This window comes from Opisthocomus hoazin, chromosome 4 (assembly GCF_030867145.1).
Source record: "Opisthocomus hoazin isolate bOpiHoa1 chromosome 4, bOpiHoa1.hap1, whole genome shotgun sequence".
Taxonomy (NCBI): domain Eukaryota; kingdom Metazoa; phylum Chordata; class Aves; order Opisthocomiformes; family Opisthocomidae; genus Opisthocomus; species Opisthocomus hoazin.
In genome coordinates, this window is record NC_134417.1 from 39,938,599 (window position 1) to 39,956,172 (window position 17,574).

Sequence of the window (17,574 nt, forward strand, 5' to 3'; positions counted from 1 at the left end):
TATTCCAGTGGTAGGTTTTCATTACTTGTGTATGTGGAGTTTTGGGGTTTTTTTTTGTGGTTGTTTTTTTTCTCTGCAAAAGTGAATTGTAGAAGATTCTAGAATAATCTGACTGGTATTTTTAGTGCACTGTATTGAAGAAAACTTTTTTATATTGTTACAAAAATAATTCTTTAACCAAGTCATTTGCATCTTACAAAATACACTGTCCCTTGAGACTGTTCAGTTAAATTCAATGCAGCATTAAGACTTCAGTAATATTTTACTGCTTTTTTCCCCAAGTGCTATATAGATACAGAGTCTATTTGCTTAGCTTTTTCTTTCATTTTATTCAGACTGTTCAAAAGGTCTCTGAAATGCCTTATCAATTCATTTTTAGCAGTAATTTTACAGGGACGCTCACAAGGAATGTTTGTAAGCTCTGTTTCTGGCAGAACATACAAATGCATGCCTTACTGCTGTGGCTGTTACCTCCTCTTTGAGACAATTAGGTCAGTTAGAAATATAGAACGTGCTGGAAGAATATGGGCTAGGATGACTGGTAGCTCAGTGAAATCCTGGCAAAATTTGCCAAGGGTCTGCACCTATGTTAGAAATTACCAGTTCAGTAGCCCTGGATTAGTGGATTACTAGTTTGTATGTGTAACAATAAGATAATTTTTTGCAATCACTGTAAAAGCGAAGTGTTGAGACACACACCGCTGGTGTTTTTTGTGAATTAGTGCTTTCAGATAAAGAAACCTCTTTGGTGGTTTGCATAAGCATAAATGCCAAGATTGTCATTCAGTAAGGTGAGCTTCCAAGTATTCTAGCATTTTTGAGAGCTGATGAAATCATTATTGTGACTAAAATCAAGAAATAAGATATAGCCAGGCAAATTCCTGAGTTAACAGCTGTAAGAATTCCCATGATTTGGCTTGCACCAATTTTGCATAGTTTTTGCACTATGTTTCACATGGCATTTGAATTTTAAGAACTGTCTTGGCTGTCATTGCAGGATAAATTACTTCATAGGCAGCTGGAAAAATGGCTGTTGCCTTAGGAAGGATTAGTATTAGGCTTTCAAGGTAAATTCAGGCTTTTTGAGAGACGTCTTGTGATACAGAATCAAATATCTGTCTGGCTCATGAACGCAACTTAGAAACAATCTTGTTCAAGTTTGACTGTGCTATTAGAATGATTTATTTACACTTAAGATAAATAGTATTAATTTGTAGTGCTCTAACTAAGTTTTCTGCAACACTTAAGAGTTCTGTTGATTCCATAAACCAGTTGTTTTCAAACTTGCCTCCCAAGAGTCACTTTCCCCCCCCCCCCTTTCCATGTTGTCCACCCCATCCTTTCCCTGGAATGTCCTCAGCCCTAAAATAATTCTGAGCTCTTACAGGAGCCACTTCCTTCTGCTTATATCTCCAGGTCTGCGCCTTATAGAGCACTATTTCCCCACCCAGAAACCTTGCCCATTGTACCTCCAGGTTGGAGAAACTGTGCCTCAATAGTACTATAATTTGTTTTGATCTAATCTTCTCACAAAGATGATGCAGTTTCTTGTCTAAGATATCTTATGTGAAGGATTTTGAATGAGTTTTATTGTGCTTTAAAATTATGAAGAGATTTATCAGCAAGCACCACTGTGTACAGATTTCTGTTGGCATTTGTGACTTATTTCCCTTGTTATGCTGTTATCTGCATAAAGCATCTTGTTACTTTTTTTTAATAGAAGTTTTTTTGTTGCTTAAAAATTGCAGTAACCACAGTTAGTGTTTGAGTGGAGTTGCCTTATCTCATATTTTATAAACTAAATTAGAAATAGAAGCTTACTGTGGACAAAGTGACTTATTTCTTGGGCAGCAATGACATCATGTAGCTTTAAAGCTTGCCTTCAAAGCTCTTAAGACTATTTAGAGAAGGTCCTTATCAGAGAATTATTAATATCTTTTGCAAAGTACAGACTTATAATCCTACTGGCATGAACTGGCCAACTTATTTTTCTGTACAGTCTCTAGGAAAAACCCAGTTTGTTATCCTGTATTGATATAGTTTACTGGACATTTTTAAGGAAAAAAAAAAATCCTAGCATGGCGGGTTGAGGTTTTCTAGATGCAGTGCAACATATGTTTTTATTGGGATGGAGTTCAGCTGATTGCAGTGATTGCTTAGAGCTGCTTTTGTACCTCTAGATTCTGGTCTTGAATAGGAGTCAATATTGTTGCAGTTTAGGAATATGCACAATATTATGTGTAATATTGTAACTGTGGATGGAAGTAGCTGTTTTAATTCTACTTTCTCTTGCTTTTGTGGGTCTTGTGAAAGGTTTATGTTTTTTTTTTTTGAATTCAAGCCACTTTACCTGGCTTCCTAAAAGGAACTGGCAGATCTAATTAAAGGAAAACTAAATGGCCTAATGGAGAAACAGCTATGAAAACATCTAACAGTTTTCGAATAATACTGTGTCGTAGCGGGCTTATATCATTAGGAAGCATTCATGGAGAAGTTGCTGCTCTTCTGTGTTACCTATTATGAAATTGGTTTTGAAAGTCTTTGTTGTTAGACTTTTGGGCAAACAGTTCTACTTGAAGCTCTTTAATCAGTGTCAAAGGCATAGCAGAGATTTCAGTAATTTCCAGTCCTGCCTATGTATTTGGTGTAAGCACACTTTCAGGAGACAACATTCACCTCTCCACTACTGCTAAAGCAATCTTCTGTTTCTGTGGTCCTCTAAGTGTTCCCTTACCAAAAAATCTTGTGGCATTTAAAACAATATTTATTTCTTTTGCAGACTAAATCATTAAATCATTAACTTTGTTTGTTTTCAAACCTTGTAGGTATAATCTCCAAGCTAAATATCATCTTTTATGGGACTGGCATTTACACATTTACTTTGTTGTATTTTGTTTTGCTGTCATATAACAACGATGTTTCCATCAGTTTGAGTGGTGCAGTAGTTAATTCTATTGACCTATTATATACTTTTATTATATTAAGCATCACAAAGTGATCTGGGGTTTATATTCAAAGAGAACCCGTTGCTCACATCTTATATTCAGAGAAGAAAAACATTGGAAGACTAATAGCTTGGCAAAAATGAGTTTCTATGGTTATCTATATTAAAACAGGAAAAGTCATTGGGGTCATCTGGTTAAAACTGTGAATATAAATGATATTTTTACTTGTGTTATACAATGTAACGAGCTAGTAGGTTTCAAACTTCACAAAATCCCTGCCTGTTCAGTTTCAGTGCTTTGGTCTACATGTGTCTTGGGCATTTTGTGGTCAGAGCCTTTTGTAGGATTTAAGCTTTGGTGCATTATGTGAATTTATGACAATTGCAGAGTACTAAAGGAAATGCTGTCTCATAAAATCTGAGCATTCATTCTCAGCATATCCCAAGGGTTCTTTCTGTCTCCCAGTTCCGTCTTTTTTCTTTGCTTGTGTTTGTGTTCTTTTCACAATCTGATAACTACCTGAAAGTAAATCTACATATTATTTACATCTATTACAGGTTTTTCTTACAGGACAAAATCTAGCTCACAAAGATTGCTCTAGCAAAAGTCTTTTGTAAATATATGCACTCAATATAGTAATAACTTTTCAGAAGTTAAATCTTAAATCCCCAGAAGGGATTTAAGAAAAGGTACTTACAAGACTGTTTCTACAAAGCTGTAGACTCGTTGCTATAATCTGGTCCAGGTAAAGCTTGGTGAATATTAGTGGTATCATAATTTCAGAAGGCTTGATAATCTTTTTAAAAATCTTTACTGGGTTTTATCCACCATTTATATGTTTAAGATAGTCCTGTAGGCTATCCTTGCGAATCATAGATTTGACTGCCCACGGTTTCTCAATGATTAGTCATATCAGTCTGTCTATAGAGCTCATCAGTTAGATGAGGCTTGGCTGTCTGGATATGTTTGCCATTAGCTAAATCAATGGTTTGTGTGTCAAAACCTTCAATGTCTTGGAACAAATTTTCGTAAAGCCTAATATTAGACAATGCAGAGAAAGGTAGACTTTCAGTTTATTCATTATCTGCTTAAGTACAGCTTAAAATTTGGTAAAACTTGCTGAAGATTTTCTGTTAAAAAAGCAACAAATGCTTTTATTTTTCATAGAAAGTGCGTGTGGTAAAACTTGTAGGTAAAGTATCCTAATTTGTTTTTACATTCAAAGTGATGTAACAGAATTTGCCTGATTATCTACTTGAGTCTCGTATTTACTAGATCTTGTCTGTGTTGGAAGCAGTTTGGCCATGTTCTGGGGGGAAACATGAAGCAAAACCACTGTATCCACCAGAAATTTCAGCTTGTGTTTGCAGCATGAGCTGTGAGATTCTCAGTGTTTCCCAAGTGAAATTGCTTTAGTGTGTTTAGAAACTGAACTTGGTACTCTTATTTGTGTATGTGTTTGCAATGGAAACCAACTGCTGTAAACTTCTGTGCCATGCAGTTAGATAGGATTTTGATTGGGCCTCAGTAGGAGCAATGTAGCTTAACCAGTACTTCATCTTTCACTTTGTTAACTTCCAGTGGTTTATGAATGGTGCTACTGGTGGAAGCAAGAGGAATCTGAAAACTTCAGAAATTGCTTCTGGACGGTTATACAGTATAAATGCGTTATGAAGCTAAACTATGTGAGTAAACCTATCAAATCTGACAACAGTTAGGCCTTATCTCATGCTTCTGCCTATATATGCGTGTCCTATGCATCTTAACAACAATATTGAAATCCTTCTCTCGGATCCTGCAGCAGTGTATGTCTGGTTGACCTTGTCTGTTGACGAGCTTAAACTCTTGGAGGGTGAAGTCTTGCAATCAAGTGGCAGGTTGTGGTGCTGTGCCTCCTTACAGGGCCTGCCCTCAAACTTTGCTGGTAACCACATTCCCTACCTGCACCTTGTGTCGAAGGATCAGCGCCCTTTCTGTAGCCTGGCAATTTATCTGCAGTGTGAGATGGGCCTCCAGTTCTGTTGTCTAGAATTTTAGAATAACAGTGTGTTAATCATTTACCCTGCAGGGAACAATATTTTGGAGGTTTCTTCTTGTTTGGCAAATGGTAGAACCTAAGAATCTTGCTAAAACTTAGGTGCTGTAGATTAAACAGTATGTCAAAGCAAGATTGAATGTGTAATCATGGCGATACTCAGATATGCCATGACACCTGAGGATCCGTAATGATCATGTGTATGGAATATAAGTGATGTGTACTAGTATAATCTTAGTCCTGCTGGTATCACAAATCTACATTTGGTCTTCAGACTCCTGCAGTGTATAGTATTTGGTTAAAAGGAACTGCCAATCTCTACCTATTACCCAAAAGAAAAATAAATAATGCATACATGTGAAATATGAAGCCAAGCCTTTCCCAGTGAAAAAGTTAAATTGAATGAAGTATTTTTCATATCTATTTTGGTGATACAGTCAAGATGAAGAATTAGCATGACTTAATACCTCTTTTTGTGAGTCTTGACTCACATTTGTTGTGGCAGTTATGGCAATGCTTGCTGGTCGTATGATGATGGATTACTAGCATCACACTCCTGTAGAAGGTGTTCCTTTCAGACCTTAAATATGCAGAATACTATACAGCCATTAGTGAATATTATGACTATAGCTGTAGAATCATTCTTCATTGTGGGTTGTATACTAGAACACTTTTGCTTTCAAATGTCTTTTAGCTTTTTTAACTCGTAAGAGGTGAAGAACTTTTCTTGTTCCTTCAGTTCTCCCCTTGCGCCAATAAAAATTGCTGACAAATGCAGTCTTATTTGTGGCCATTCATTCTTAATTGTATAAAATCACCAATCACAGATTTCCATCAAGATTTTTTTTCTTGTAGATAGCTTTTGTGTACTCTTTCGCTAACCATAAAGGCTACTTTGGATTTGACTAGACTTGCTACGTCAACGGTCCTTGAATTGGAGAAGATAGTTTTATGGTCTACTGAGAAACCAGTTTTACATGGAAATTAAATACAAGAACAAGGGTTGGAAAATGTTAATGCTATAGTACAAAGTAAAACATACCTGTGTGAGCCAAGGACAGAATACTAGTCACTTTTAATTTCCTGACTTTTGTTAGCTTTTTTAGTATCTTTGTTAATATGTCACTCTCCTCATTTAAATACTCCTTTTGGCTGCATTTTTCTAACTTACTAGGAGAGATGTATTGGCCAGCTTCTCAGCTACTGTATGCTGATACCAGTTAGTTAAGTGTTTGTCTTTTAGTGAAACTCAAGATTCTTATGTCTATGTTGCCTTATTTTTCATGATTTATAGTATAATTAGGAGTGCCTGGCTTGACTGTTTTTGATGCCTTGTACATATTGAGTTTCATTGCCCAGTATGTGGGCATGTAGACAGCATTTGCCAGCTCATTAACCTCTAAATTCGCTGTGGAATGGATTATTTCCTGTCACCATCACAGGTCAGTGGCTGGATTGCACTGCAATGGACTCTTTTTTTTTTTTTTTTTTTTTTTTTTCCTGGAATATTTAAAAAATGTTAAGCTACTATAGCATTGATTGACATGATTTTTCTAATTTACCTGTCTCTTTTTGGGGGGGGAAATCCAGATAAGACAGTAAGTTAATGTTGTCATTGTTCTGAAGTCAGGAAAGGACACATTGATGAAGAAAACCCCACTAGTTGATCCTGTTCCTTTGTAAAATATAAGTGCTCTATACACATACAGTGTGTTTTCAGTACACTATTAAGAATCGTGTGTTTGGGCCAGGATGCACTGTGTATGACTGTGTGGTCTCACTGCTGTACTTGACTAGCAGCAAGCATCTGTCTTGAACCTGTTCTTAGGAAGTAACAAGGTTGGGAAGTGAGGCCTTGACTTCTGTGTGTCGAAAGCAGTACCCTGGCCTTCACAAAAGCCCTGTGTATCTAGTAAGACATTCACAAACCTTACTTGCTTGACAGTGGACTCCAACAGGGTTGACATTGTCATTCTTTCAAATGTTACTCTTACCCAGTCATGGAAATTTGCAGAGGTAGGTGATTTGCTGTTCAGCTGAGCGTTTTCAGTCAAGTAGAATGCATCATGAGAAAGACCTTAAAAACTAGAAGACTCTGGCGTTATATTAACTGCAACTGGATACTTGAGTTTTCTTTTTGTTTTGCTGGAGTAGCTGCTATGTAAAGAGCTACCTTGGTATTACATTCTGTTCGCTTAGCAGCAGATAGAGCTGGGTGGTTCCAAACTTTAGCCACAAAACTTTAAAAGTCAATAAAGACTATTGCCAAAGTAAGTCCCAAGCAACCAGGAGCGAGAGACACTAATACTACAGCGATTGACTATACTTCCCTCTACGTGTAGGCAGCACGTATAGAAGACTTGGTTACAGGTAGCTGAATGCTAAGAGATGTTATGAGTCTTGAAGTTAGCAGACCACAACACCCTTCATAGTATTTGCTAACTCTGTCCAAGCTCTGTAAGATTGTAATGAAATGACATGTGCAGACTTTGTGGTTATCTTGCAGGTTCATTAATCGTAGATGTTTTGGATTGATCACATGGTCTCATCAGAGTGTAATTTAAAATTACAGAATGTATCAAAAAGAGACAATTCTGCACTGCACACTGTGTAAATGAGATAGGTGTCATGTATTAAAATTTTGTGTTGACCTAATAACCGTGTCACAAATAAGAAGACTTCTGCTACCCAGGATTTTTACTTCAAGGAATGTCTTTGATTTGTTCGTGTCGCTGAAAACCATTGTACAGATTACAAAATTGAAAACAACTTTGAAAGGTGCTTTTTAAGGTGCCTCATGAGAAGAAACTTACTTGTAACTGAGTATTATTTGCAGGAGTAAACACTTTATTTTGTGGAAATATGTATATTGAATATGGCACTGAATATAGCTTTTCCTCCTGAAAACTTTTCCGTAGGTAGCTTCTTGTTTTAACTGAACGGATTGCTAAGCTGTTCTTCTCATGAATATTTACAGCTTGACACTGCAGTTAGAAATCTACGTCCCAGTTCATCAGAGCACTGATACCTGTACTAATACTGTGGGTACTGATACTTGAAGTCAATTGGTCTTATAAATAGATACTGAGTATCTGCAGCTTTGGGTTGCAGTTGTGATGTCAAAGAATGTACAATTGGATACTTTTTTTTCCCCTGGCCTTGACATATCTTCAGCACAATGTTATATACTACATGTTATGTTTGTATTTACATCTCAGTTCTGCTCTTAATTCTAAATGTTGCATGCAGGAACTTCTGGTTTTATTATTAATGCAACTACTGAATGTAATTGTTGTGTCACATACTGTCCAAATACTATTACTGAAATTATATTTTTGTCAATCTTAATACTGAAACAAGTTTGGTTTTTTTAGTTATTACTTGTACAAGCTGAAGAACTGGGTGTTCATGACACTCATTAATGCCCACTTATATTTCATGGCATCATTTGAAAATTCTTAGTCCTTGATTTTTTGCCTTTTTTTTTAGTGTGCTATATCACGTTACACTTCACCTAATTTTATTTAATTTCCTTTTCTTTAATCCAGGGTTGGGAAGAAACTGTGGATGCTGCTCTTTCTTACTTGTTAAGAACTTGTTTGTCAAAGAGCGCTAAGGAACAGGCCCTGACTCTCAGCAGCCAGTTGTGCATGCCCAAAGATACTAGCAGACTGAAGAAGAACATCACTCTCTTCTGTGACAGATTGGCCAAAGGTGGCCGCCTTTCCTTAAGTACAGACTCAGCTACTCAGCAACCTGCTGTCATGCCAGGTAAGACGTGAATTATGTGTTCATAATTCAAAATATGTATTTGTATATTAAAACTAAAAATTATGCATTTTTGATGGTGTTAGCAGTTTGTTTTTCACCGATTGTGGAAACCAAACACTGGTTGTGTTGCTGACCAGTAGAATGATTTAGGTAATAAGAAAATTTTAAATCTCAGTTTTATCTCAATTTGATCATTTATTGCTGTTCTTGCAGCACATGCACAGTGTGCAGTAAGTGATTGCCAGATGATGATCTTTATGCTCTAACAGCCTTATCACTTATTTCTTTGCACTTTTCAATTGAATGTATACATGTGTGTATTTCTAACATGTGATGGAAAAGTGAGGAGTGAAAAGTCCTGCTTCCTGGATAGAGAAATTATTATGGTTGATTTACTGGCTTTATGGAATATCAATGTGACTAATTATCAAGTAGTGATAACACTGAATAAAAAAATCTGTGACTTAAGAAAGTACTAATTGACTGGGTGGTATCTTGCAGAAAACATAAAATTAAAGATGATACTAATTTAAGTAGGTGTTGAATAGTATTTCTGATATGGAAAAGGAATATGGAGAAGATTTCAGTGCGCAGTAATTTAAATGAATGTCACAGAGTTAACATTTTTTTTGAAAAATGTATTCATATTCTTCGTTATCTTCCCACTTTTTAGTAACAGTGAGAGCAAAGCCACACTTTTTCTGTAGAGTCTGAAGGCTAACGTCTTTGTACAGTTGCAAGACATTTTCTTCCTGTCTTTTCTCTCTAGTGAGACAGACAGTCTGTTAATGAACATCAGATACTCCTGCTGACTTGGAAACGGGGTGGGTTTTTTTCCAGTTTCCTGCTCTGAATTTGGATTTGGATGTTCCTTCAGCTTCATAGTCTCCTAAACCACATAGTATCACTATAGTCTTTGGCCTCAATGATCTCCTTCACTTACAGCAGTCTTCTCATCTGTGTGTACCGTATGCACGCTTCATGCTTAAAATTGGGAGTTTATTATCTTGTCTTCATAGGTATGGCTTTTGATAAAAGTTATGTTAGGGCAGTATCTTTATTTTCTGTATTTTATTTTCTTACATTACAAAGAATAATTAAATTTCTGTTAGTATATCTGACTGGCTTGTGCAATGTTTCAGTAACTCAGAAGTCCTTGTTATTACTATGTACAGCTCTCCTTTGCATGTGCTACTTTAAATGATTTGGTAAAACGGCTGCAGACTGTTCAATGGTAGATACTATATATATATATGTTTTCTTTAGTGTTACAGCATGCCCATATGTGGAAGCAGACTGATCATGTGAAGTGAGCTAAATTAGTTCTACAAATTTTTGTTAATATTTCCTTGTGAAACTAAAATATGCCTTAAGGGTATTTCATTTGATGAACTTTGTAAAGATTTATATAGGCAATGTTTTTCCTTCTAAGTTTTGAAAAGGTGTAAATAACTGCAGTTAATCTTTTTCCACCTAAGTTAATAAGGTGAGTTGATTTAATAAGGAAACTCACTTCTGCCTTTTCAATTATCTAGTGTTATTGAATTCAGGGGACTGATTATGATTAATTCTGTTATGAAAAGAGTAAACTTTTTAAAAATTGTAAACAAATCAGAAGTAGTCTTGCTCTTGATGAAGGACCTTGGCAAAGCGGTCTGGTCATGCCCTTCACATTGCATATATAAAGACTAAAATTTTAAAAGATGTTACACCCCAGTTTTCTATTACATGAGGCCAAAATAATACCAAGAAGGCATGAGTGACATGTACTAGAATCTTTTTTTTACCACTGTGGTACAGGTAGACAGTCATACTACCTCTCAAATAAAAATAATACAGGGAAGAAGTACATTCCAAGCAAAACACAAGATATTTGACTGTGGGCTGTTAGCCGTGTATTGATGATATGTGGGGCCACGATTACTGTTTCACACAATGAATAGTGAAAAATTAAGTACCTGTAAAGAGCTGGTTGAGACACGTGGTACAGCAATGTCCCACCCAACATAAACTGTTTTAGCTAAACTTGAAATGCCCTTTGGCCATGATTTACGTTAAAAAGAATTAAAATTTGTAATTCAAATATAGATTCCAAAATAGTTTTACTGTCAAAATTTCTGGCTGTAGTGTGTAGCCCTTTTGAATACCAAATCACCTAATTAAGAATCAAAATTATGATCTAATTAGGCTAACACTTCAGAGTGTCACAAGAATGTATCACTTAAAGAAATTATAAAACCTAATACAACTTTCTTGTTTTCACTAAGAGTTCAACCTGAAGCCTTGATAAAAGGGTCTGTACATTTATGCATTTACTCATTAACTGTTGAGAGAACATGGTTTTTGGAAAAGTATGGAAGAGCTTAAAAATGAGAAATTTCATCTTCATTTACAGGACAAGGTCCTTACAGATAAATACTTCTGACAAACGCTTAGAATAGCGTAGTATTTAATTAGTTACTCTCTAGCGGGATGTGCTGTATGCTTTGTGTGGGTGTTTGGACAGACTGGAGAAAATTGGGAGCTTGCTTGGGAGAATATAGATTTTACTGAGACTCTTTGAACATGTTTATGTTGTCACCTGTTTGGTTTTTCTGTTACTGTCTCTACATTGGCAAGAGATGTGGTCCGTTAGAAGAAGATCTGCAGGGGGAAGTAAGTGAGGCCGGCAATGTGACTTCTGTCCTCTCTGTGTTTCAGAGGGCGTTTGACCCAGCTCTGCTCCTCTCTGGTGTACTGCTCCCCCATGAGCAGTCGGAGTGCTTTAGGTGCTTTCCTGGAATTCATCTGCCTGGTTAGATTCACCTAAAAGACCCAAGTTCATTTGCCAAAGACCACTCCTCAGTGTGAAAGCAGTGCAGTTAGTGGGGAATAATAAAAAAAAATTGCCTCACTCTTGATTACAACTTAAAACCTGTTCAATCTACTCTAGGAGGAAATTGAATGATGTCTTATAAAGGGAAACGAGTATACGAAGTAAGTCTATGCTGTTAAGAGCTGTTCAATAATTCCTGCGAAACAGAGGAACTCCTTCTCCCAGCCCTTAAAGGAGGGAATAGAAATAGGTAGAGGAGAATGAGGTAGAACTACGCATGGAGAAAGGAGATAGTGAGAATTAAATTGGTATCTGAGGATTTATGGTTAAATATTGGATGTTAATGTAGGGGAAAGTTCTTCAGGATGTTTAAGCTCTGAGCCAAAGATGGTCCTGTAATTGTTCAGTAGTGTAGCTGTTATTAGCTTGAGGATTTTGTTCAATGCCAGTTTTTAAGCTCATTCTTTTTCTTAATGGTGGAAACTCCTTTTTCTAGAGCAACCAACGTTTAAAAATTTGTTTAAAAGTGCTTATGACCCTTGTGGCATTGCAGCACTGTAACAGTAAGCTGGATTTCTGGAAGCTATATTTAATACGTTCAAGATGGTGTACCCTGCAATCTAGAGAAATTGCCTGAAGCCACATTGAAAAGCTGATGATTAGCTTAAAGTGTGCAACTATTTGAAAGATGCCTCCAGAAAATAGTTACCAGTATTTGTAGTTAATCCAGCAGTGTATGTTAGAGGTATGCCATGGTCTCTGCTGGGTCTGGTTTTGTTCATTACTTTCTTTAATGGCTTCAGTGGTGGAATATGGAGCATGGATGTTAAAATTGTGGTTTTGCAACAAGCTAGCAGTAGTTTCAAGCACTACTTGGTAAATTAGAGGAAGGATCTGAAGCCAGTAAGATAGTGTTCCGTCGAGACAAGCCGAAAGGACTCTAGCAAATGAGAATCAGACAAACTAAAAACTGAGAAATAATGCCTTAAGCATAGTTGCTGTGGGATAGACTTCTGGGAGTTATAGTGGACCAGCAACCGAATAAAAGTCAGCAATACGATCCTGTTAAAGGCAAATTCCAACTTTGGGATGTAGTTACATGACTTTAATGAGGAGATATAATTATTTATTTCTATTCTTCAAGAGAAAGATTTGGTTGAAATTACAAGGTAACACAATTTAAGAAAAACTTAGACAAATTGGATAGAGTTCAGAGAAGAGCACAAAAATTACAAATGATTGAAACAATTTTGCTTTTTGTTTCTTCTGAGGGGAAAAAGAAAGGTAAGTTTCAGGAGGGAAGTGATAGTTTTCCAGTATGTAAAATGTTCTTATAAGGATGATTAGAAGGTAATCAGAATCATCGGCTAAGTACGATTATAACCATAAGTCACATCAGGCTATATCTTGTACTGTGTTGCCTTTGGCAATGCATAAACAGTTGGATGAGAGGAACGGTGAGGGGCCTAGGGAGTGGTGCCAACCCAAAGTGTGGGTCAGTGCCAGGGAAGTGATGGGGAAAGGTGCTGTAGACCACCCAGGCTGTCATTTATTGAGCTTAATCGGTGTGAAAATTTATAGCATAAATCCTGATTACCTGCAGTGAATTTATTCTGTAGCTTTTAAAGGTCTTGTATAATATCTCTGTGTTTTGCAGGATTGCTTTGAAAACCTTAAGCAGTGTCAGCTGTGGCTGTTTGGAGACTTGTTTAGGTGTCAGCCTGATTGGTCTGAGGTCTGTTTGCAGTGTGGTGTAACCTGAGTTTTGGGTATGTCTTGGTCTAGAATGTGATCCTACTTTTCCTATAGTAGTTCCTGGTGTGCAGATGGCATCCTGTTGCAAATGAGGTCTGTATCAGTTCAACGCTTTGTTCAAGCAAGGATTTTTATTTTTAAATTAGGACTTTATTTTTCTTTAAACCATCCTTTTTCTTCTACTTTTTGTAACTGGACTTCAGTAATTCTTTTCTCTTTTTGTTTGGTTAGGAGATCTTTGTATTTTGCTTTAGCATGATTTATATACATAGTTGAATGTAAGTGGAGCAGTAGAGGAACTATTATTTAACCTGAAAATCAGTTACTGGGTACTGCATCACTTAAACTGTGGAATGCCAAAGACTCTTGTCTCCTCAGGTGAACTGAAATTATAAGGAAAAACAAGAATATTTTGCATCCAGGAAATAGGCTTTGCAAACAGTTTTGTGTTAGTGTAATGTTTAAAATTTATGTAAAGGTAGAGCTAGAAGTCAAGCCAACTGCCCATCCAGTTTTCTCCTCTGTGTTGCGATGGGGTTAATGTAACCAGAGTATCAGTGACTAAGTTTATCTGAACTCTTGAACACTTTGTCCAAAGTTGAACAATAGCTCTTGATAGCTTATATGCTAATTTAACGTACTTCTAGAAAGGTTTCTTAATATTTGATACATGTTGTCTTCTCTGCAGATCATACTGGTTTATTGTGAATATTGAAGATGAAGGTGATGACTAATGTTGTTCTTTATAATGTTTAAAGCTTTGGAACACTTTTAGTACATCCCTTCTGTAACGTTTTGTTTTATATTAATTGTGACTAAATTATCTCAGTCTTTTTTTATCATGATTTTCAATTCTTAGCATTTGTTTTCCAAAATGCAATGCTTTTCCTATAGCAGGGAGTATACCCTGCTACACTCTAGCTTCATCTCAGTCTCCAGACCCCTTCCTACACACTTGTTGCCTAACTGGATGTTTCCCATTCTGTATTTATACATATGATGTTACTTTCTGAAGCATGGTAGTATATACTTGGCTTGACACTTTGTCTTCATAGCTTTTTTTAGTTTATCAAGTTGTTTATAATTCTGCTTTGTGTAATCATGATTGTATCATTCAAAATATGAATGGGTAAATGATAACTTTAAAGACAATGTTCTTTACCACATTAAATATATATGTATGCACCCAGAATGTATTAAATGTCATGCTTTGGAAGACGGAAGTTTTTCTAGGGTTCTTTTTCCTTGCGTAAGCTTATAAAAATGTTTCGAAATTCTGTAGTGGTATCTGTGAGTGACTATCACCCGTTTTGAAGCTGTGTTCTTAGCTGGAAATCTGGGATGCAAGAGGATGCGTCATATTCCTTAAGGAACTTTGTGTGCTACTAAACTTGAGGAGAATGTTAGAACTAATTGGAAAAACATGTGGATCTGAGTTCCTGGAAGAGCAATATTCATTTTTATATGTCTATATAAAAGACATAAACATTGCTGTGAAGTTCTTAGTACTCAGAGTGTACCATAAAGAAGGACTAGTAATAGTTTGTTCAGTCTAAAAAAACCAGTTTTTGTTGTTGCAAATTTCTCTCTTAGTGCTAATTACTGATTCTTCATTGGTCATTAGGGGACAGGAACAAGCGGTATAACTCAGGTACTCTTGAACTTTGTAGTGTGGGCTTCAGAACAGAATGCCTTGCAAAATGTAGTGCCTGCCACTTGTACTCATACAGATTCCAGTCTCCCATCTGTTATGGTAATGTTATCTCAGTAGCAACTACAGTAATTTTTTTGCCTGGAGAAGTTAGAATCATGTAGTTTAAAAGTATTCAGAAGCAATTTAGCAGCCTGAAGAGGGTACAGAAGTCAGCACTGAGGCCTTCCCAATGGTTTTCAACTACCAGCAGATATTCTCAAAGTCACTGGAGGCTGGTGGATCATGGTTTGAAAACTTTTCTTGTAACTTTAGTGTTCTGAGACTGGCATCATGGTGCATTGACACCTTTGTATAGCCCCCCATGCTGGTGCAGAGAAGTGTATAAAAATTGCCAATATATTTTTTTGTCGTTGATGTGACAGAAATCCAGTGTTGATTATCTCTGTGGAAGACTATGATCCATTATGATGTATGATTCTCACTTAAGATACTTTACATGTGTTTTGTGTAACAATAAAATACTAAACTACTTTTTCCCCTTTTGTAGCCCTTAAATAATGCTTTTAGATATGCTTGCTTATTTTAGTTTAAATATATTGCGTATTCATAGAGGTTTTTGACATTGCTTATTAAGTCTATGTAAGGAAAAGTGAGAGTAAACATTTATTCAGAAAGCTTGCTGCAAGTCCTTGCAAGGATTTTGTACACCTGAAGACTGGATGGTACGGATTGATATAACTGGTAGTACAATGAGGTCAGTGGAAACTGTTACCAACCAAATTAGATTCAGCATTTTACCCAACTTTTTGATAGTGTTCCTCACATGTTTCTACTATTTCATGATACACTACCATTTACATAAGTATCTAGAGGATGTTGGTAAGTATCTGTCATCTCAGGAATCTAAACCTCACTATAAGTGCTTATTTCTCATTTAAAGTCAGTTTGCTGAGGATTTTTTTTTTCTTATATGAGGCTTTTAAAGCACATTTATAAAACACTGCATGCCAATTCATTCCTATGGATTTGTTGGCTCAGGACCTTAAATATGAAATTGACGTTAACTCACTTTAACTGTTGTGATGAAAACTCGAACTCATCTTTTCTAGCTTCCTTAAAATCGTGTAGGTTGATCAATAAAGTACCTTGAAAGACTGATTCCCCCAGGAAGCGGGTTGTTTACTAAGAGTGAAAAATTGTTTGTTTTAATGTATGAGGTGATATAAAAAAGACTGAACTCCGCATTTAAACAGAAAGATAAGATTTTTCTTACATTCGCTGGCTGAATTTATTTATTATATATATATGAAGTACAGCTATGTATCACTAAAATATCATTCATTAACCTTTGTTTTCTTAAGTGCTTGAAACTTAGACATATTTGATTTGAAAGTTAATGTATGTTTGCATTTTAACAAGTATATGTTTTTTTTCTCTTGCCTGTAGAATCTGGGATTCCTATACCCAGATAAAGGTTTCTCTGTGGGAATTTGTGTACTGCTTGCGTTGAAACCAAAACAGATCTATCATCACTGTATCAGTTGTTTCAAACTTCGCACACTTTTCTTGCTGCCTTAAGGCAAACAAACATTTGGTAAAGATGTGTACTTTTTACCTTGTCATAGTTCTTCCTTCTAGTAAGACTACCACTATAGCTGTGCATTATTTGGTTTCCTCTATTTTTTTCTCAATTATTTGCATTTCTCCTCTCTAGAGTATGCTTCATGGGTTTCCTTCTGCAAACTGTGCCTTTTATCCATGCAACTGTATGCAGGGTTCCCTCGCTGTGATAGCTGAAGCAAGTATCTCTATCTCTAGAGCAGTAGGAAGACCCTTTTCCTGGTCAGCTATCAATCTGAGTGGCCCAAAGCAGTAATTGCAGAGAAAATCCTGCAGTACTAGTGTGGATCTGTGAGGCAAGGAGATTTTAGCAAGGTTTGACAAAGGCATAACAGAGATTAAATCTGTAAACAGTGTGATCATTGTGTACTTCTGTATCCAATTTGTGCAGCTCTGCACGGCTGAGATGTTGTGCCAGTTTAAACATAACCTTCTTCTCTCCATCTAATTGCAGATGATAATCACATAAGAATGGTAATAGGAACAAAGAAGTTGCCGTAACTCTTACAGCCCCTAGCATTGTCATGCACTTCTGTTATATTGTGTCATGCCAGCTAATAATCAGACATGATATGGTGTATAATGGAACATGATACAGTGCTGCAATTTTCATGTGACTTCTGGTTCTCCACATTTAAAGTACTTTTACAGAAATTTATCAGCTGTTAGTGATGAAGAGTTCTGTCTTAATGTGAAAGCTGAGAAATAAGCAAATAATAATATATCAAACATTTTAAACTAATAATTTGGGTTCTGTTTTTGAGACTAAAATATGTCCCTTGCCCTGTAAAGCTGATTTAGTGAAAAGAAAGGGGAGCAGCAAGTCATTAGGGAGAATTTTGGGAGTGCTTACAGCAACAATATTTTGTGGTTGCTCAAGACAAGCTTAAGAACAGCTTGATGGAGCCAGGAACATTGATTGTTTGGCTCTCTGATTTGAATCTTTACTCTTTGTAACTTCTTTCCATTGTAACTTCCT

At 36.3% G+C, this 17,574-nt stretch overlaps 1 protein-coding gene across 2 annotated transcripts in view; it reads left to right on the forward strand.

The window, feature by feature from the left end:
- The window catches only part of BBS9 (Bardet-Biedl syndrome 9), a 310,207-nt gene that overhangs the window by 149,405 nt on the left and 143,228 nt on the right, over window positions 1-17,574 (forward strand). For both annotated transcript variants that reach the window (XR_012763711.1, XM_075418656.1), the window contains one exon: window positions 8,529-8,751. Coding sequence is in view for 1 of the 2 variants with exons in the window: in XM_075418656.1 (XP_075274771.1) it covers window positions 8,529-8,751 (223 nt within the window). In the remaining variant the exon portion in view is untranslated. The remainder of the gene's footprint in view (window positions 1-8,528; window positions 8,752-17,574) is intronic.